Source organism: Hevea brasiliensis, chromosome 3 (genome assembly GCF_030052815.1).
Source record: "Hevea brasiliensis isolate MT/VB/25A 57/8 chromosome 3, ASM3005281v1, whole genome shotgun sequence".
In the NCBI taxonomy this organism is placed as follows: Eukaryota; Viridiplantae; Streptophyta; class Magnoliopsida; order Malpighiales; family Euphorbiaceae; genus Hevea; species Hevea brasiliensis.
Genome location: NC_079495.1, coordinates 98,976,574 through 98,999,033, shown reverse-complemented (window position 1 = coordinate 98,999,033; position 22,460 = coordinate 98,976,574). Strand labels below are relative to the sequence as shown.

Here is a 22,460-nt window from a genome sequence, read left to right as displayed (position 1 = left end):
CTCCCCTATACCTAGGACCTACCCAACATGCAAATGGGTTTAAAACACACTTCCATATCCACCAACCATACACCCACAATTCAATCATATCACACAGCCCCTCCTGGGCCCATCCAAATAATCATCAATCACAATATATAAATTTACAGTTTAGTCCTTATAATTGACCCTTTTTGCAAAAACTACCCAAATAAATTCTAAAAATTCTAACGCAGTCCTTTGCAATATTACTAGGCTATTGCAAAAAGAATCATAATTTTCTGAGCTACCACGAATATTTTATGAATTTTTAATCCCATTTAAGCACTAGAAAATTATGAAAAAGCAAGGTTCGAGTTTACCTATACCGATTCCGACTCCTGGGACGCGCTCGGGACGTCTAACAATAATGGGGTAGCCAAAATCTCGATCCAATTCGGAGACTTTTTCGGTAGCCGGTCTGTCTGGTTAGAAATTCACAGACCCGGACAACTGTCGAATTTCCGCGAATTGAAGGTACCTACACGAAGCCCACAACACGGGGGTTAGTATATAATTTTTACGGAATTTTCTAAGCTCATTTAATGCTCGGAAAAACACTATGAAGTTTCGTGAGACCCACCGAAAAACGGTGTCGGAAAATTTTGAAATTTATATTGCCGCGAAGCTCTCGACGAGTGGAGCACTCTGGTACTCTCGATTTTCTCGTGGGGTTCACGGTTTGCGAGAAATCTAGCCCAAAAGTCAAAATGGGCTAAAACTTCCCGGACAAAAATTGGACAAACCGCTCGATGGATTTTTGTGTTCTTGGTGTCTATGGAAAGCTCTCGAGGTGTAGATAGTGTTTGACACAAGACCCGACTCAATCGATGGCCGGATTGGCCGGATTTCGATCGGGAAGGTGAAGCATCGCGCGCGCGTGGGGGAGGCGTTCACGCACGTTTTCCGGCCACCTGGGAATACGACCGGCCATGCGGAGGCACCGGGACGGCACGCTGGCGAGATGGGGAGGCGGCGGCTTGGCCTGGGGGTGAGGGAGGAGAGAGAAAACGAGAGAGAGAGAGAGAGAGGAGAAGAGGAAACGCGCGCGAGAAGAAAAAGAAGAAGAAGAATGAGCTGGCCCGATTCGGTCGGTCCGATCCGGTCCGGTTTGATTCTGCCAGTTCGATTTAGAGTATCCGAAATTGAATTTTTACTCTGCCTTGGGACAAAAAACGAGGCCCAAAAATTTCGAAAAAATTCTAGAAAAATTAGAAAAATTCGTAGACTCCAGATATATTTTTAGTTTTGCCACGTGGTCTTTAAATTAATTTCTAAAAATCACCAAAGTTTTATATTTTCTGGAAATCAAACCCGATTTCAAAAATTAGAAAAATTTTAAATAATTTCTTAAAATTTAAATAAAATTAAAATATTAATATTACTCACAAAATAATAAATTTAAAAATCTGAGGTGTTACATAAAAATTTTAAATGAGTTTAATAGTAATTTTATATAAAAAAAATTCTAAATTTTTTTATTAAAGAATAATATAATAAAATACAAATCTTCATATTAAAAAAAATTCTAAATTATTATTGTCACTTGATCCTATGCTTTTTATCAATTTTATTTTATTATTTTCTCATCTAATAAATCCACGATTACTAATTTCTATTCTTTAAAATTTAAATTATTATATAATATAATTAAAAAAAGTCTAACATAATTTTCTCATATTTTTATCAATTTAAAACATTAGTAACTTTTTTCTTATAATCTCATTACTATTTTGAATTTTTTTTTGCTAAAATGCCTTCATACTCAAGTTAGAAGAAAAAAGTTTTTTTTCATAATATTAGAAGTTAAACTATGTTATTTATTTTATTTTATCTATAATTTTAACTGAATTTACTTTTTATAAATTTTTTAAAAAAATAAATTTGAGATAAATTAGAGAAATTTTTTAATACTAGGCCATCAATATATTTTAATTTTATCAATTCACAATATTAATTATTCATTATATTTTTAAACTAATAGTAATTTTATTTAATTTATAACAAATTAATTTTTAAAAAAATTAAAATATTTATTTTTATTATTATATCTATTAAATATTTTTATTTTATAATTATAAAATTATTATTATCGACTAATTAATTTTTTTAATTAATATTTAAATAAATAATTTTTTAATAAATTATATATTTTAATTGAACTTTCAAAATTAAAATGCTGGCTTGGTTACTGTTTACGAGTCACGTTTTTAGTGTTTTTTTTTTTCTTTTCCTCACAGCCGCAGAAAGAGGCATATACTGACGTCACATGCCTTCCTCCGGATGCCTATCGCCTACTCGTCAGCATGGAGGAGAGATTATACGGTAATTCTATTATTCCATAATAGATAGAATGATAAATCACTTAAAAATTGACATATAATCATAGTAAATAATTATTATTTAAAAAATTATTTTAAACATAAAAAAATTAAATATTATAAAATTTATTTATATTTATTTATATAATTTTAATTAATTTATCATTTCATATAGTCGATTCATATAGACGAGGTTGAGACCCGCCATTCAGAAGAATATCCGTTGTCATTGGCTTATTGTACCCTTCAAGATTCGTTTTAAATAAGCCGTTTCCAATTCTCTTTCTCTTTCTCCTTTTCTTCACGACTACTAATCAACCAGCAAACAACTCGTCCCACATGTATATTATAGTAGCCCTCTCATCATGATACTCTCCTCTTCTCTCTCTATAAATCCGTCTCTTTCTCCTCCACTTTTTTCCGCCGCTTGTTGCTCCTCCTCCACCCTTTCTTCTTCTTCTTTCTGCTTTTCGTCTGTTTCTTTTAGAGCTTTGAGCTCTTCTTCTTTTCGGACAACACCCATTTCCATTTCTTGTCAGCAGGATTCTTCCAGGCTAAAAAGATTTCATCTTGTTAAAGCCAAAGCTAAAGCCAACGACAGCAATATGACTATTGCGGAGGTTAGAGAACAGGAGGAGGATAATCCTCCTCTTTTGCTTGATTCTGAGACCAATTCCAGTCCTCGCCGCATTGCTCTTTTTGTTGAGCCTTCTCCATTTGCGTGAGTCTTTTCTTTTGCTTTGTTATAGATTTTGATGCTATTGATCTTTTAAAAGACATTGAAGTGATGCTTTAGTTATATCTTTGTAATCTTTTTGGTGAGCTTTTGGGTTTATGACCAATCATTGACTTCGATTTTTCTGCTATTACTTTGTGTTTGATTTTGTTCAATTTCATGGTTCTAGTTTAAAAAGCTACCTTTAGTTGCTCTTGCTGATGTGACAGTTTTCTAATGTGTCCTGCCTTCTGCTAGTGTTGTGAAATATGGATCTAACTAGGTGGTTTCTTCAGTGCTTATGTAGATTGGTTGATTAAGTTTGATTCATGTATACTTCTTGAGTTTTTGCTTTTGGTTTATGGTTCTATTGGGAATGTGCCTCTATATCTAATCGTCTTCCGCATGCTCACTTAGCTGCTCTGCAATGACGATTCTCTGTGATTAAGTAATGTTTTACTCATTGATCTGGCATTCAGATCCATATGCTTTTTCTTTTTAATCTTTTGTGAAATTCATCTTTTGTCATTTGCTGCATTTCATTAGTAGCTATCTTGGCTCTTTTTTTTGGATTAACTGTGCTGCTGACTGCTGTTCATCACCCATTCGTTCCTCTGGAACGACATTTCCAGCACAAATTGTTGGCTCTTTGACATGTCTATGTTGTTTCTTTATGTTCTGCTCTGTGGTAAATTGTCAATTAAGGTGGTTCTAAGTTTTAACTACATTTATTTTTTGAGGTAGCTGTTATGTTTGTAATGTGAATTTCGTTCATAATGGCTATTAACTAATGATGCATAAGCATCTTTCTGGCCTTCCCATTGTAGGACTCTAGTTGTTCTAAAATTGATCATGCACTGAATGTTCTAATCTTTTAGGCACTGACTGTTCTAATCTTTTAGCTATCTGCACACATTGTTGCGGATGATATCTTCATGTGGCCAATGTGTGTTTGCGTTCTTTCCTGTCTTTTGAGAAATCCGAACAAGATTATCCCAGTCTATGTAAAATACTTCTAATATTACTTGCTACTAAACCTATAATTCAGAATTTGGCCGCAAGGAGTAATACAGCTATTGTGAAATTTCAGTGATCATTGGGTCTGCTGGTGTTGTAGATGAATTAGAATTGGGCGTTTGTAAATATTAAAATGTATTCTCATAGTAAATGCATCTTATATTTAATTATTGGTACCTAATTATTTCTAGTTGCTTCAAAAATTCAAGGGAGAAAAGATATCTTCATTGATGATTTGGTTGCGACTTGAAATAGGAACATTTCATAATGTAACAAATATATCAAACTTGTGTAGTTGTTTATTTATCTTGGGAATAGAAGTTCAGACACATGATGGTAGAATCTTGTTTCTTTTAGATTCTCAATAGTTATTATGTTAGTTGTAAGGTAAGAAGTGCACTCATTAAATCCTCCATTTCCTTTTGTTTTGCAGATATGTGTCAGGATATAAAAATCGGTTCCAGAATTTTATCAAATATTTGCGCGAAATGGGGGATGAGGTAATTTTATTAAGCTTTGACTGGGAATTTGCATGACTAGGTTTCATATTTTGCAATCCCAATCTCGCTAAAAGTTGTTGGTGTGAACATATTGGTGGGGACAGATCTCTGTTATTCATTTTATAGTACAAATCCTCCATAGTATTCATTTTTGGTTTATTGGTATATCCTGAACCAAATAAATAGGGTTGTCCTCTCTCCATCTCATGAAACCCTCTCACCCAACTCAAATAGAATTTGAACATAAGATCTCCTTGTTGGAATTCTAAGTTATAACCATTGCTGCATCCCCTTGAGGATATTTATTTCTATTTAGAAACAGCACCAACTCAGAGTTTGAAACCCTTGAACCACATTGGTTCACAATAATTGTCTTTGTCTGGCAAGTGGCAAAGCTTTTGATTTAGGCTTAGGTTATCTTTCTATTTGCTATTTCCAGCTAACTATCAACCAGCTTACTTCTTTAAAACTGCAAGTTGCTGTTTTGAGCAATATTTTTCTTCTCTCGGTAAGAATGCCTTTACACAATTAAACTAATAAATTGTTTTGTTCATGCATGGCATAGGTGCTGGTTGTTACTACACATGAAGGAGTACCTAAGGAGTTTTATGGAGCAAAATTGATTGGATCACGGAGGTTACTATAATAACCTTAGGCTGTCTTGATGAATTAAATTCTGTAGATGCAAATCTTGAGGATGCCTGTTATAATAAACTGTCATGCTATAGGATGATTTGTTCTTTTGTCCTACAAGTACCAAGCTGCTGTCGTTGCATTATATTGATTATTACAAATTGCTATTAGAACATTTTTAGGATTATCAAGGATTCTTTAGTTTTAAATGTCATAGTTCAACTGCATGATTTAAAAGTCTGCACATTATTACAATTTGGTCAATAATTTTGGTTTTGAAACATAGGCTTTACCTTATGGTTCTCAAGTTTTCCTCCTCTTTGCAGCTTCCCCTGCCCCTGGTACCAGAAGGTGCCTCTTTCTTTGGCACTGAGTCCAAGAATAATTTCAGAGGTTGCACGGTTTAAACCTGACATAATACATGCATCATCACCTGGGATAATGGTAAGTTTCGTATTCAAACATGTAATGGATATAAAAAATCTGTTGGCAATACATAACTGACAGTTGCAATCTGTGCTGTAGGTTTTTGGTGCTCTCATTATTGCAAAACTATTATGTGTTCCCATTGTGATGTCTTATCACACTCATGTCCCCGTGTGAGTTTGATTCTTCTGTAATCTTTTAGACATTTTTGCATGCGCTTTTATATTCTGCTCATTCAGTATTTTACTGCCAAGTTTCTTTAAGATGTAATGGCTGAGCAGCTATTCCTTTTTCATTTGCAGATACATCCCAAGGTACACTTTTAGCTGGCTGGTGAAACCCATGTGGTTGATTATAAGTATGTGAGCTTTTCATTTCTTTGTCATAGTTCAGTGCAGATGCTTAGGGTTTAAGATTGCTGGCCCATAACTTGCACTTTTTCCCTGTTTATCAGAATTTCTTCACCAAGCAGCTGATCTTACACTGGTACCATCAGCTGCTATTGGGAGGGATCTCCAAGCAGCTAGGGTGACAGCAGGTGAAATTAAACGTCTTGTTCCTTTTTAGATGCCAGTTTTCTGCAGTTTTGTCAATTCAGAGAAAGTTCACAATGCAAAACTGTGCACCAAATTCTTCAGTTTTTTTTTTTTTTTTTTTTTTAAGTTTCTATGGCATTTTCTTTCACAAATGTAACAAAAACAAATGCTTCATGTGCTTCATTTACAAATCTCCCTAAGTTTAAATGTTACTTTTCTGTGTCCACCCAGCATTATAACCGGTTTTGCTTATCTTTCAGCTAATAAGATTCGCCTTTGGAATAAGGGTGTTGACTCTCAGAGCTTCCACCCTCGTTTCCGTTCTCATGAAATGCGATGGAGATTAAGGTAAGACCACATGTTTAGGTGCACCATGTTTCGGTTTGGACCCAAAACCAGATCGATTTCTCTCTCCTCTTGAACCAGACTAGAACTGGCTGGTCTGATTCAGGGGGCTAAACTGGCTTTTTTTTTTTCCTTTTAAAATGTTGAAAATTTTTCAAACCATTGGATTGGATCAAAATTGAAGCAAACCGGAGTTGAGAGAGACCTTGCAGTCTGGTCTCAGATCCCCAGTTCCAAGAATTGGAACCGGAGGCCACCCGTACATGCACTCATTCTTTTATGTCCATGTCATTGTAACCTTGTCGTACGAATTCTTCTGAGTGATGTATTTTTGTCTAAGCAGCAATGGTGCGCCTGAAAAACCATTAATAGTCCATGTTGGGCGACTTGGGGTTGAGAAGAGTTTGGATTTCCTAAAAAGGTATTAGCTCTCTCTCTCTCTAGTTTGTTACTTGCAGATTGAATGGTTTTACCATATATAGGCCGACCAAATTCTAGGAAGTTGGTGAGGCTGACTCAATAAGCTTTGATTTGATGTCAGTTTATGTTGTTTATTGATTCTTAGATGTGAGCATTTATATATTTATATTTAAGTTTGGTTATATTTATATATTTATATTCAAGTGGTTTAGGTAGAATTTAGTTAGTAGAAATTTTGGTTCGGTCAACTGGATTTAAGCACCTAATTGGTCCTCAAAAATGAGAGAAAAGTTTTTGATGTTGCCCACATTTGAAGATCTTTTCCAGTAACCAATAAGATTATGCCTTCAAAACTTAATGGTATATCTTCCTTGAAAGTTCTGATCTTTCTGGGCATCCGCTCAATATTTTGTGGTGGTTCTTCAGGATCTCTCGTTTATGTCAATGGCATCTCATACTAGAATTGTTCTGGTGCCATAATATCTCTCTTTTCTCCTGTCCTCTCTCATTTTTTTTGTGATTGAAAACTTTCATGTTCTTGAATTGAAGTTGTACTTCCACTTCTGTTCTTTGTAATGTATTGCATGCTTGTGTTTATGTTTGGACATTTAACCAACGTGTGATACTGAACTGTTAAATGGTTTTTAACCTATGGCATTAAATGAATTTGATTTAACAGGGTGATGGATAGGCTTCCAGATGCAAGAATTGCCTTTATTGGAGATGGACCATATAGGTAATCACTCTTTCTTAGAATAATAGAAGAATGGCAATCATTTGAATTCACCAATTTGAGGATTGAAATTCGTGAATTGGATTCTTGCTAATATTTTTTCTTGAACTGATTGGTAAAGAATATAAAAAGAAAACATAAAAATTTAATGTTTCCTATTAATAAGAGGATAATAGAAAATCCGTTGTTGTATTTTATGAACCACAGCTCCTTTGTTTGCAGGGACGAACTTGAAAAGATGTTCTCTGGTATGCCTGCTGTCTTTACTGGGATGTTAGGAGGAGAAGAGCTCTCTCAGGCATATGCCAGTGGGGATGTTTTCGTGATGCCTTCAGAATCTGAGACTCTTGGTCTTGTTGTTTTGGAGGCCATGTCTTCAGGGATACCTGTGGTGGGAGTTCGTGCTGGGGGAATCCCAGATATAATTCCTCCAGACCAGGAGGGCAAAACTGGCTTTCTCTTTAATCCTGGAGATATTGATGATTGCTTGGGGAAATTAGAACCATTGTTGAACAACCGTGAACTCAGAGAAACCATTGGTAAAGCAGCACGTGAAGAAATGGAGAAGTATGACTGGAGGGCAGCAACAAGAAAAATACGAAATGAACAATACAATGCTGCGATTTGGTTCTGGCGCAAGAAGAGAGCACAGCTACTGAGACCTATTCAATGGCTGGCAAAGCGTCTTTTCCCATCTCCAGAACTCAACTACAATTGATGGGATACATCTCAGAGTTTTGTTCTGCAAAAAGTATCCCAAAATACAGGGAAAAAAATTGCCGCTGCCATTTGTTGGGGGGTGGGGGTGTGGGTGGGGGGGTGTTGGGGTGGTTTGGTGGTTGTAGACTTGGTTTGGCTTTCTATAAGGCCTTTGAAGGTTTGTGGATGATTGATTGTTTGTTCATTTGTTGTATATTATGGACCATAAATTATGGTCAGGTTTGCAATTAAATGATTTGTGGATAGTTTAGCATGAGGAATTCTTTCTGGAAAAGCAAATTTTAGCATTAAGAATGTAAGATGGATCTTTATTTTATTTTATTTTATTTTAGGGAAAGCCAGAAGAGAGCAATATCAAAGACAAGCATTTGTTTTCCTTTTGTTAATTGGTTTGCTTGGTTCCTGAACCGTTAGCTTTTCTCCTTTTATTAATAGAAAAAAGTTTAGGTGCAGGGAGGCTCCCAAGTCCAAGGCTAGGGTATACCACAACTTTCTAGAGGGATTATAGTGGAATTTACAGATTGTACACCAGAAGGGACGGATGGTGAGACTCAAATCTCAATCTAATGAGAGTATTGGATGAGTCTTACTAACTGAATAAACCCTCTTAGTAACAGTTAGCTTCTCTTCATAGTTTACTCCTTTCCTCTCTGTCTCTCCTTCGCTTTATTCTCTCTCTTTCATCTTTCTATCATTTCCTAAAAATCCATGTATGATCAGATCATGTTAGAATTCAACTTGCATCATATGGCATAAGTGCATTTCTTCAATGCTTTTATGTATTTGAAGATGTCAGCTCCTGGGACCTAAAATAATTGAAAGATGATCTCAAAAACCTTCCAAGAAATCATCATATGACAATAACAACAATTTCAGAAGTTGGTCTCAAATCTAATTGCAGAAATTCAATGCTAAAATCAACTTCTTCAAGAATTAAGCTATTAGTCTAAAAAAATATGCATGAGTTTTGCTCCTATCATATTCCCTGTCGAAAAAGAGCAGAACATCTTTGTTATGGAGAATGTACTTGCATATTCAAGAAAATGGTAAAGAAGATATGATAATGGGAACATTTCAGGGTTCTTTATCAAAAAATTTAAGTGTGCCCTCTGCCCAACCTCCTCTCCAGCATCAGTTGTTACGTTGGTCCCCTCCATCTCCAGAAATGATTAAAAAGAATTCTGATGCTAGCTTACAGTTCGAGGGTTTGATTGGTTTTGGGGTAATTTTTTTGGATGAGAATGGGGAGACATTGACTTGTGCTTCTAAGTGCGTTGTGGGAGATTGGCGTCTGGAGTTAGCAAAGGTTGCTTTGGCTTATATAATTTATAACTATGGACCTTTAATTTTTCTAGTGTTAATTATGTTATAACTATTGTCATTTTTTTAATTAAATGCTTTATAGGCGTATTAGTATTTTTATGTCACTACATGTTATTAATTGATGTTGTTGTAAAATTATTAGGGGAACAAGTGTAAAATGGACAAATAGGGAAAAAAATCTAATAGAGCACACTTATCACGTTTTTGTAAAGGGAACGCCACTTGTTACTCTTTTGATAAAGAAAACACTGCTTGTCACTTTATCACTTGTTTGGTAAAGAAAACACCACTTGTCACGTTTTGGTAAAACTCATTTTGAGACTAGTTTTATTATATTTATATAGATTCTATTTATGTTCAGCTCATTATACTTTCTTAAACCATTTTGCAAGAGTACAGTGTGAGAACTGTATTTTGTTAATCATTGAATTAAAAATTTTGAGTATTAGAAAGAATTAATTCAGATAACTCTTAGCTGCACACAAGAATTTCAATTGATTGAAGTATCTTGTGAAAGAGATGTGATTGATCCATAATTCAGTGCACACAAACTGTTTCTTCTTAAAAGACATTACCAAATCAACGTGCTTTAATCTATATATCCATGAGCTACTTTAATTTTTTTTTTTTTCTGATTTTACTGTTCTTTGCCTTATTGTTGATAATTGCTTTGCATACCATAATCAGTAGAAAATTTGTCATAGTATTTGGTTGAATTTTTCTAACATTATTAAATGTTTAAAGATTGAATGTACACAATTACAGAGAATCTTGGTTTGCTAAAGGATTGAAATAAAGAGTTCATGTTTTCGTCTGCCCTTTTTTCCATCTCTTTTTTACCCATGTTTTGGTTGTTCATATTTACACAAATTTAAGGTTGCTGCTTGAGATAGATGAAGGTTTCTTTCAACAAATAATTACATCTGGGAATCTTGGTTAGTAGCTTACTACTCCAAAGCCATCGGGAGATTTGATTGTCCTCTCAACAATTCCTTCTATATTTGAAAGTGACAAAAGTAATAATTATATTCAGTGGCTGAATAACGTCATTATTGAAGGTTTTTTGCAATAAAATCGCTCTGTACTCATTTTCATGTCATGAGTAGGTGAATCCCTTGGATTCCATCATTCATGGATTTTGCCCAATTCAAATCACTTCTTATTATTAAAAAAAAATATTTGAAATAGACTGCTTATATCAGCAATCGAGATCGGACATCTTAACGTCCATTCAGGTAGAGAAGTGAAACACATGAAAGCATTTTAGGGGTCACTCTATTTTGGACAATTTAGTTATCTCCCTTGGAGGGGAAAATTTTATTCTAAATCCTTTCCTAGTTAGAATAACAAACACTTCAAAAAATAAAAAATAAATTTTGCAATCGACTGAAATTAGTTACTATTAGTAATTAATTTTATAATTAATTTGTGATTTGAGCTCTTTTAGTAAAATAATTAAATTTTAAAAATTTAGCAATCGATTCAAGAATTGATTGCTAATCGATATTAGAAAAACTTTGAATATATAATTAACAATCAATTTAGAGAATCGATGGTTAAATTAAAGAGTTATTTTAATTGGCTCTATAATTTAATAATCAATTTGCAATCGGTTGCAAAAATCAATTGCTAATAGCAACTGATTTACAAATCGATTTTTTAAATTTAGAAAATTTTTTAATAGGATCCAAATTTGCAATCAATTCATTGTCCTTTGCTATTAGCAACCGATTTAAGTCGTTTATTAATAGCAATCGATAATTGGTTGCTAAATTTTCCTTTCAAAAATTCTAGCTCAATTTCTTTTTTATTTACAATCGATTTGTGAGTCAATTGTCAACAGTAACCGATTTTTGCAACAAAAAGTAACAGATTTTTGCAACTAAAAGAAATCGATTATTATCAATAACTAATTTTGCAACTAATAGAAAATCGGTTGCAAAATTTTTCCTAAAAATTTTTTCTCAATTTTTTATTTTATTTTTTTTTCAATTAGCAATCAATTTCAAATCGGTTGTTAAATTTTTCCTCTAAAAATTTCCACTTAATTTTTTAAAATGAAAAAATTAGCAACTAACAATCGGTTACTAATTCACTCATATAAACTATTACTCATTTTCTTTCTTAACTAATTTTCTTTTTCTCTCATTTTTCTCTTTTCTCTTATTTTCTTCGTCAACTTTTCCTTTCTCGTTTATTTTATTTATCATCTTTTCATTTCTAATCTATTTTCTTCATTATTTTTTTTTCTTTCTCATTTATTTTCTTCTTATCATCTTTTTCTTTCTCATTTTTATTCTTCGTCTTCTTCTTTTTCTTTCTCATCTGATTTTTTTTTTTCATCTACTTTTTATTTCTTATCTTTTTTGTTCATATATTTTTTGTTAGTAAATTATTTGTAGTACTAATTTTTAGTACTAATTATTTTTTTTCTTAATTTTTTGTGATAATATATATATATATATGTCAATTTTTTACTAATTTGTCTTATATATATATATATATATATATATATATATATATATATATATATATATATATAATTTTTGTTATTATTTTGATTAATAATTATTATTAGTAATTTGTTTTATAATATTTTTATATTAATTTTGTAGTACTAATTTTTTATTAATAAATAATTTTAGTAATTTTTAGAATAATTTATTTATGTGATTTTTATTTATTATTTGAAAATTTAATTTTTTTAAGATTTTTTTCTTAAATTAGCAATCGGCAATAAGTTGTTAAATTGATTGCAAATAGCAACCAACTCACAAATTAGTTGCAAAATTGCCAAACTAAAGGCACCAATTTTTTGCAACCAATTATGTATTATTTGCAATTAGCAACTAATAATTTTTAATAAAAAATTTTATTTTTTTAAGTTAGATTATTTTAGCAATCGATTTGGTTTTCGGTTACCAATAGCAATCGATTTATCGATTGATTGCTAATTGATTTATCAACTAATCTCATTGCAACTGATTGAATCGGTTGCTAAATCGATTAATAACTAATTTTAATTGATTAGTAACTGATAGTGAAACCAATAACATGTTAATATTTAGCGAAGAAAGTGACATAATGAATTGAATCATGGTTAGCCACGGGTAGGGGTGAGCAGATTTTGGTTCAAATCGAAAAATAGAACCGAACCGAATCAATTTGGTTCAATTGGTTCGGTTTTAAAATTCAATCGGTTTGGTTCAATTTTATATTATAAAAATTTTGATTATTTTGGTTCGGTTCGATTTTAAAAAGAAAAAATCGATTAAACCGAAGCGAATAATAATTTTATATATCCAAATCAAACTAAATAGAACCGAATCAATTTTTAAATTGATTTATTTTTATGGAGAATTTATGAATTATATTTAATTATATATATATATATAAATTGTTTAATTTCATTGATTAATGGTTATTAGGTTCAAACCAAAGTCAAAATTAGAACAAATAACTTGAAAATTAAGTCTAAATTAAAAAATAATCAAAAATTAAAACCGATCGATTTGAACCAAATCAAACCAAAATATAGCGATTCTGTTTGATTCGATTTTTCATCCATTTCGGTTCGGTTTGGTTTCTAAAATATATAATTCAATTTTCATAAATTAATTTGGTTTGGTTCGGTTCAGTTAGGTTTGAACCGAATGCTCACCCCTAGCCAAGGGTAGTACAAAGAGAAAATAATTTATATATAGAAAGAGAAAAAATATTAGACACTTGCCAATTAGTTTTTGGTTTGTCATTCCAACTAATATTTTTAGTTGGATTAACGAAGGTACAGTATAATTATTCCCTCATAGGCTAAATTTCATTTGAGAGAGACTTAATTAAACGGAGTGGCCTTTTTATATTTGTAGCAGAGAAACCTTTTAGGATTTCTCTTTGAATGAAAGTAGTTAATATTAATTTAGACCCCAATTTAAGGGATGTAATATTTATGCATCCAGTTGTTCATGATGCTTCGTTTGGAGAGAGATATATGCTCCTTGCTCTGGATTTTTGGTGCATACTTCCTTGCTTTCAATTCAAGGTATAATTAGTTGTTCTTTTTGGTCTATTGACTTTCATCTATCATTGTGAATTTAGCTGTGTTGACTATTTTGTTTGCATTTTTGGAGCAGCCATTGGAGTTATGAGACCGTCATCCAATATGGGAGTTTCAGAGAAAGCAGCACCATTGGACGCCCAGAGATGACTTCGGACTTCTCCATGCCCTTCATGGAGCCGGAATGGAGAAGAAGGAGAGCAAACTCAAGGCTTTACCGAACAAATGATAAGAGCTGTTGGGCCAAATACAACAGGCACTCAAAGAGCGGCTTTCAAATTTTAGCAGCTAATCTCCTTTAGTCCCTCTAGTGTATTTTGTAATCGTCCTTCAATTCCTCGTGAGAGAGGACCAAATATGCCTTTTTAATTTATGGCTTGGAAAGAACAAGAGTATCATGGACACCAGATGCCTCCTAGTCGAAAGATTTGCATAAGGCGAGGAGGTTATCACTATTGAAAAGGGAAAGGAGAATAGGTCTACCACGAGCCTAGTTCTCACACCCATTATTTCCTCCATGCGCTTCGACCATGTGATATTAGGTATGATAGAGAGAGCCTTGGGTGTTTTAGAAGGGCTAACACATATTACATCTTCTGCTGTCAACCCGCAGGGTATAGCAAGGTTAGCTCTCGAGCATTTTCCTAGGGGGACAACCTTTAGAGAATATCGCCTCAAAACAGTATTATAGCACATTACCCATACCATTATCGAGGACATGAGAGCCAAACATGTGCCTACAACTTTTTTATTCAAGTGGCTATGTTTGACTTGGATAGGACACCAAAAAAGGCACTAGCAGAATTGCTGCATGTGCTCATATACGGTGAATCTAGGACAGTAGGTTTAGGACAGCTCCAAAAGCTTCAGGTCAATTAAATCCACAGTGAGTCTCATATAAAACACATGTATGTGATTTTCTATTAGTTGTGTGTTTATATATTTTAATGTAGGTAAGAAATTTCCAAGCTTGAATTCCTGTGTATGAACCGAGTTCTTGCTAAGTGTGCTGGAAAATAAAATGAGGTTAAACGTGCAATAAAAGAATCATATGCCTTCTTACGAAGAGATGGAATTATGCATAAGGTACCCTTAATTTACACCCGATGCACATCATCTCATCAGCTATAATAATTGAAATTTGGAAAGTAACCAAAGGATGGCAGGTGTACATATGATTTTCACTTGCATATACTCATTAGATTCTCCATCTTTATCTTCTTCTCTAACCATTTGATTTGATAACCATTTATTTCTTTGTGTTTTTTTTTTTCATTAATCAGGGTTTAGGGCCCGTATTGGAGCTATCTGGGTATACATAGGGTGTGCAATTCACGGTTGGAATTGAAATTTTTTATTTTCGGTTAGTTCGATCTGATCCAAGATTGAAGGAGAGAGAAATTGCAACCACCCTCCTCCTAGATAGTTTCAAGCCAATTCGAGCTTATGAAACTATTGACCATTTCTTGTTTGATTTTGACTGAACAATTTCAGTCTAATTTCAAGATGTTTGGTTTAACTTATAAATCAGTCAAATTTACTTATAAGTAAAAAAATTATAAGTAGATTAGTGTTTAGTTTAGTTTATAAGCTAAAAAATTATTTAAAATAAGTCATAAGTCATAAGTAAGGTACTCTTTACTTATAACTTATCTATTTATTTTAAAATTATATTTTGATTAAATAAAAAATTATATTATCCTGATAATTTTTTAAAATATCGATACTATCCTTATTTTTCGAACCACAACTCTCAGTGTTATATCCTTTTTTGTCATTTTAACAAATTAAGTTATTTTTAAACTCATTTTAACTAAACACTTCAACTATTTAAAGTTAATTTTACTAAACAATTAATTACTTATTTTTAAATTGGCTTATAAATTAAAAAATAAATTTTAAATCAAAAGTTAAAAGTAAATAATCAAACTAAACACCATCTTAAACTGACCTATGTTCAGCTTTACTTTCACACATTAGATCAACTTTAAAAGATTATATTAAATTACAACATTTAAATAAACACCACATCAATCTATGTTTCAGGGATTAAAAGTTCGTTCAATAAAAAATATTTTTATTTAGAGAGAAATAAAAACAATATAAAATCTAAAAAAATAACAAAATAAATGAGATAAAAATATTATATTTTATTAGAAAAATGCCAAAAAAAATTATTATTAATGAAAATGATTGATTACAATCAAACAAGAAAGGAAAAGATAAGGAAAATTGGAAGATAGAGCAGCTAGAATTTTCTAGGGGAAAAAAAATTGTAAAGTTAACTTTACTATCATACTAAAAAACCAATCAAATGAATAAATTAAAATTTTTAAAAGAAAAACTTAAAATATAGATTAAATTTAGTATGTTTTTCACATTGATAAACAGAGATTGACTCTAAAAGAGAAATTGGTAAAAAGAGACTACAATACCATATTGCAAGAACATCCATATCAAATTAACCTTTTTTTTTTTTAATGTGAATAGCTTTGTTTGAGATTCAAATCTGAGACGTCACAATCATAAAGATAATCAAATACAATTAAGCTTATATTCTCTTCTTTAGTCATCAAATATTTGGAAACAAACGAAAACGGACAAAGAAAAGAAGATTGTGCACACACTGAAATCCTTATGATGTCCTCTCATGAACTTGTAATTAGTTAAGGAGAGAGGAATATATATTCTTTTTGGGAGGCTTGACCTTTATTGGAAAACTATCACTTTACATTGCAAAACGACAATGTGTTTGGTTGTGCTTTATATATATATATATATATATATATATATATGTATATATATAAAAGCTAATTAACGCCCCACTAATATCATTTAATAATAACCACTTAATTATTGTGACCCTAATTGTCATTTGTCGATAGTGCATGTATGTAATTGGTAAAAGTAAGAGTTTGGTACACTAATGAAATTTAATTAATTTATTGGTATTTCTCTTAATTTATTTGGTAGAAAATTAGAAATCTTAATTTGGTTTGTTGGACGCACTATATTCTTCAATCTTTAGTCTTTTTTTCTTAATGGTCAATTTTAGTCTAATTTTTTTTAAATTAATTTTAATTTATTTTTATAAATTATACTCAATTGTAGCTAGGGGAGAAAATTGAATCTAGAAATACGCATGCAACATCCTGGTCTACATAAAATAATATTTAAATATGAGGCCTATAATAGTTAATTAAACATCATGAAAAAAGTCTACATTTTAAGCAAAACCAAAACAAAACCATTTAATTTTCTTCTCTTAAACAGAGAATTATTCAAAAGAATTCTAAATCAAAATCTTCTTATTCCTAATATTAAATTTTATGTCACGTTAGCCATAATAAATAAAATAATAATATTTTTAACAAACTAATAATAATGTTTTAATTCACGCCATATTAGTAATAACATTTATAATAATAATAATAATAATAATAATAATAATAATAATAATAATTATTATTATTATTATTATTATTATTATTATTATTAATAATTTGGCAACGTTGATTATCCACCACATCAGCATTCAAAATTTCCAAATTCATTCCCTAGCCAAAATTGACATAAAAGTTTAAAATTATATCAAAATTGACAATTCATATAAAGTTTTGACTTTTTTATGAATATATATATATATTAATTATGTGTGTGGAGGGAAAAGTTTGTACCAGGCCTAGTTATGTAAGATGGCCGTCCCCCATCTGGATTGGATGTATATCGGTTTTTGTTTGGTTTATGCTTATCTTTGTAGGTCTTGAGGACATAAAGAGGATACTTTTGAAGACCTATGTGTTAGTTTTTGGATATGTTTCTGTTGGATGGGTTGTCGATGGTGGTGGGTTGGCCTTCTGGAGGAAACCTAGCTGTTTTGTTGCTGCGTACCTCTCTTGGTCAGTAAGTCAGCCACTAAGAGGCCACAAGTTCTGCCCACTATCTTCGATGAGTGCCATCGATGCTTGTGTTTGTAATACTGTTGAGGTCCAGTGGCTGGCTAAGTTTTACCATCAATTGGAGATTTCGAAGCTTGCAGATGCCTCTATCAGAATGGCTACTTCCATCCTTCCTTTTTCTAATCGCCGCACTAGCTCAACGCTGCAAGGGTGCTTGGTAGATTGTTGTTACCTTCTACTAGGGCTTTCGTATCTAGGTATGAGGATTTTTGTAATGAGTTGGATTTTGGGCCTCAAAGGCCTTTCTCTGTACTGGATTAGTTGCAATAGTGGCCTTATACGCTTCGTTAATGACAAAAAAAAAAAAAAAAAAAAAAATGTACCTAAAAATCTGAACATGGAGAAGTCAATGATACAGATAAAAGCGAGAGGTACTTGAAACTTCTTGATTTCAGACATCAATATTGACTGATTTTATCATTAGAATAAGACCTTATTGGCACATCAGCTCAGTTTCCAACCCAGTGGGGACTTGTGTTGTGTTTTCGCCTATGATCTCTCCCATTGTGCATTGTCATGCATGCAACAACAGGCATACTCTTTGCCTCTCATCACACACAGTTGCCCACTTAATTCAACGCCTCCAACTCAACCTCACCGGCATACCTTTCCACCATTCTCTCTCTCTCTCTCTCTCTCTCTCTCTCTCTCTCTCTCTCTTTCTCACATAAATATTGACAAAAGCTGGCACTTCCCCTTCTATCTCTATGTTCATGGGCACCAAACATACCTTTATAATTATATGCAACCAAAGTAGGCAGCTGTTTTTAGGTACAAAAGTTCTTTTCTTTTTTTTATTATTAATTTTTTTATAAAGCAAACCTAAAATTTACTTTTTTTGTACTTAGAAAAATTGATTTGAAGTCTGTAAAATACATAGTCTTTGAAGGTATTAATTAGCTCAACTCAAGGTCCAATCTAATTCGAAATATGCCCATCATCACTGGCATTGTATGTGGAAACAAGCAGGCACCAACCATCTTTCCAAGCCCCACCCGCCATTATTGGTTATTGATGATACTGAATCCCATATCAACTAGGAGGCCTGTTTCTTATGAGGCCAAGCACATCCATCCATTTGACAGAGTCAAATCAAAATAGCTCTAATATCAAGATACATGAATCACACCCTATGGCATAGTTCGATGGCATATATTTTGTGAAGTGAGAATTGAGCCACCGGTTCTTGGCAAGCAAATCAATAAGAAAGAGATGGATGGATCCTGACACTGGCGTAGTCGTTGGAGCTCATGTCCAGTGAGGTACGGCTTAGTGGAAAAGCATTAAAAAGAGGAAGAAATTGAACATGTTCAGATGGGATTGTTGGGAAACTACACATATGCATGTCTTCACATTTGGTGTGCAAGGAAAATTGTCGTTTTTCTTCTCCTCTATATGGCATGGATAAGACCCTAATTTTCCCACTTTATTTCCCATACTGTTCTTTTACAATTTATTTAAAAAAGAAATACAGAATATTGGTCAATCTATGTGGGCTAGTGAGGAGTGAGTGGTGAACCAACTTACGTTCGCGACTATTCACCTTAGTTAATAAACACTCAAATAGATGAATATACACAGCTAATTGATAGATAAACTGTAGCTTGTATCATTTCATTGATAATTGAATTGATTTTTTTTTTTAATTTAGATTGTATTATTTTTTTAAAATTTATTAATTATGAATTTTTTATTTTAAAATAAATTTTTATATTAATAAACCATATAAAATTATAATAATAATAATAAATTAAAAAATATTTTAAATATATAATTATAATATTCATTTTTATATATATTTAAAAATAATTATATTTTAATATGTTATATAATAAATTAATAATTATATAATTATTTTAATAATAAAATAAATAATATGATACATACTCTTATTAATTATTTTACTTATAACAATAATAATTTAATATAATTTTATTAAATATTTATAATATATTTATATTAATTAATAATTTTTATAATAATTATTAATTATCCATTATATTTAAACAAAATCTACCAGCCCTATTTTTTAAAAAGTTTAGCTTTAAATGTTTTCAAAAATATTAAGAAAATAATAAATTAAAATATAAATTTACGGATGCTTTCAAAGAGTCGAAAAATAAATTTATATGTCAGATAAGTGCTTAAATCAATTTGAAAAAAGTGCTAATCCCTTTTATTTTCTCTCCCTTTATTTTTCCACACATCCAAACAGAGATTTAAATTAAGAATCCGTGATTCTCTTTCCCAGAACATATAGGAAATGAAAGTTGCCAATTGCCATGTACAAACACTTAACGCTACCAGAAACAAAAAAAAATCACAAACGTCGAAATCATTTATCCGTAGGCAGTAGCCCTCACCACCACCAAATGTGACCTCCAAGATTTGCACCGCTACAGCGCCCGCCACCATCCAATCAAATTCCTCCAAATTTTATATCATTTATCCCAACCTTGTTGATATTTTCCCATCTTCCAGATCCATTCCAGTTTTACTATGTTGTAACTCACTCACACGCTAGTTGATACGTACTGCATGAACTCACCATCCATTTCAAGCCCATCCATGGTTGCTGGTGCCAAAACAATCTCCAGATCAACACTACCCTTCCCTTCTCTCCCTGGAAACGCTGAAATCTTACCGTCAAATTTATTGGCCCGACCACTCCTAATGGCCAGAGGTTGGCCCCACCCAAAATCGTTATTGTACATCGGGAATCTCGGGGAGCTACCCATTGTGATTGATGCACCGTCGAAGTTTCCTAGCGGGAACAACCGTGGTTCCCTCTCCCAATCTGCTATGCCCTTCCGCACCGTACCATCGTCATATGCGACGACGTTTTTGTGTAGAAGTTCAGCTCCCCAGTGCAGATTGTGAGAGAGCAGCTCCCCTATAGGAGCCATAGTGGGGATGCTCTGTATAGCGTTTCCAAAGTAGTACGGATGGAGCCGCGGTTCCAGCCGGTGCCGGCAGTTCACTGCCATACGAAACGTTGTCGTTTTAGAAGGGGAGAGATTTCTCGCACGTGTGACGGACCGCCAGAGCTGTGCGCACAATGATTGAAACGACGATATCTCCACCGTTTTGTTCTTCAGGAAATCCTTTGAAAGGTCTCCTCCGTTAACGACTTTCCAACTGTCGTTGCATTGTTTCCCCAAAATCTCTGCGGGTTCACATGAGAGATTACCGTTGTTAGCTCTGTATTTAAGCTTGAGAATAGCTTCACTGCTAAAGTGGAAAATTCTCTCGCGCAACGGCTCATTGCCGGAGAACGTAAGCTTTGGGCCACCAATGGGGAATTTAAGCACGGCCGGAGAGTTGAAAATAGTGTCGCGGCTAAAATCAGGAGAATTTGATATTTTCTTGGCTCCTTTGCAAATTTCAGCGAAGGTATTGAAGAAATGCCAAAGGGAAGTTCCATCAGTAACCGCATGATTTACAGTACAGCCTATGAAAACACCATCTGCAAGCTCTGTGACTTGAACTGCAGCCAAGGGATTGGAGTGACCAGAATAACTAAGCATTTTATCAAAAGCAAAGAACCCCTTGAAGCAATCAGGAACGTCGGAAGGAGAAAGAACGTTATTGATAAAGAGGTGTCTGGCTTTGGCTTGGATGAAATAGATGCCGGCATCGTTACAAACGATATGAACATGGCCATCAGTGTCGGTGGAGAGACGACCAGCAAGAGCAGGGAAGAAAGAAAGAGCAGTGGAAAGAGACCGTTTGAGAAATGTGATGAGGTCATCGAAGGAGTAAGGTGGATAAGAAAGAAGAACACCCTTTTGGATGTACTGGCAAGACAGCATGGGGAGGTCAGAGACAGAGAGCTTGAGGGTTGTGAGAGAGGATTTCTGGTCAGGGTAGATAGTGCATTTGGAGATGAAAGTTGTAGTAGAAGAAGAAGGCATTTTTGCAGGTTGCAAAAATGATGAGAGAGTGGAGCTTGGGTGTGTGGGAAATGGTGGCGAGGGCGTAGGATTTATATAGGAAAGGAGAAGAGTTAGGATTCATGAACTTGTGTGGTAGTTTCGTGGTGGTTGCTAGAACATGATCCTGTTTCACTGTATTTATTTATTTATAGCTTTTTTATCAGCAGAGGATGTATGGAGAGAAAATTAAGAGATTAGTCAAGACTCTTATTATGAGTCAGAGAAATGTAGACATAAAACACGTGGACGACAACAAAAAGTGACTATTAATGTTCCTGTGAGAAAACCTAATGTTTGGAGCAGTTTGGTATTTTGACTAATGATGGAATCCATTAGTTAGATCAGTTAATTCTTTTTCCAAGAATCTATCAGCTGGATCCTCTCAAGTTCCTTATCACTCGTGACCTGCTTCTCCCTTGATTTTCACTGCCTGTGTCAGTCATCATGTGCCAAAATCTATTGGATTCAGGTCTAGTTTTTCATCAATCCTAGATTTGGTTGATTCTCAAGAATAGCCGTACTAAAAACCTCTGGCCACAGCATTAACATTAAAATTGGATTCCAAAATTAAAGAACTCTCCACCCAAAGGGTTGGTGGCTATGAATGCTAACTAAAAGCAAAAGAAGGATTATTTGGTTGACTTGGATGGGACACCAAACATGGCACTAGCATAACTACTGTGTTATGTATCACACAACTATGTAAACTATAAAGAAAAAAAGTAATTATATAAAATATTAATATTTATATAATTTATTTTTTTTATATAATCTCTTTTTTTTATGATACTATAATGGATAAGTG

General features: G+C 33.0%; 2 protein-coding genes across 2 annotated transcripts; one reads left to right on the top strand and one right to left on the bottom strand.

Annotated features, from left to right (window-relative positions):
* The first annotated feature begins 2,645 nt into the window (after nt 1-2,645).
* On the top strand, nt 2,646-8,770 carry LOC110648441 (sulfoquinovosyl transferase SQD2). Its single transcript, XM_021802668.2, has 11 exons — nt 2,646-3,060; nt 4,505-4,571; nt 5,137-5,207; nt 5,531-5,648; nt 5,730-5,803; nt 5,933-5,988; nt 6,085-6,168; nt 6,427-6,514; nt 6,855-6,932; nt 7,611-7,667; nt 7,887-8,770. Exons 1-11 carry the CDS (start codon nt 2,705-2,707, stop codon nt 8,380-8,382), a joined length of 1,545 nt encoding a protein of 514 aa, XP_021658360.2. The 5' UTR covers nt 2,646-2,704; the 3' UTR covers nt 8,383-8,770.
* An 11,103-nt stretch (nt 8,771-19,873) lies between these two features.
* LOC110648442 (BAHD acyltransferase DCR) lies at nt 19,874-21,826 on the bottom strand. The gene has a single exon (XM_021802669.2). The coding sequence runs from the start codon at nt 21,632-21,634 to the stop codon at nt 20,234-20,236; it is 1,401 nt and encodes a 466-aa protein (XP_021658361.2). The 5' UTR covers nt 21,635-21,826; the 3' UTR covers nt 19,874-20,233.
* Between the last annotated feature and the right edge of the window lie 634 nt (nt 21,827-22,460).

Coding starts and splice junctions, on each gene's coding strand:
- LOC110648442 (XM_021802669.2), bottom strand. CDS start 21,634: ATGCCTTCTTCTTCTACTACAACTTTCATCTCCAAATGCACTATCTAC.
- LOC110648441 (XM_021802668.2), top strand. CDS start 2,705: ATGATACTCTCCTCTTCTCTCTCTATAAATCCGTCTCTTTCTCCTCCA. Junction 4,572..5,136: donor TGCGCGAAATGGGGGATGAG/GTAATTTTATTA, acceptor TGCATGGCATAG/GTGCTGGTTGTTACTACACA. Junction 5,804..5,932: donor TATCACACTCATGTCCCCGT/GTGAGTTTGATT, acceptor TTTCATTTGCAG/ATACATCCCAAGGTACACTT.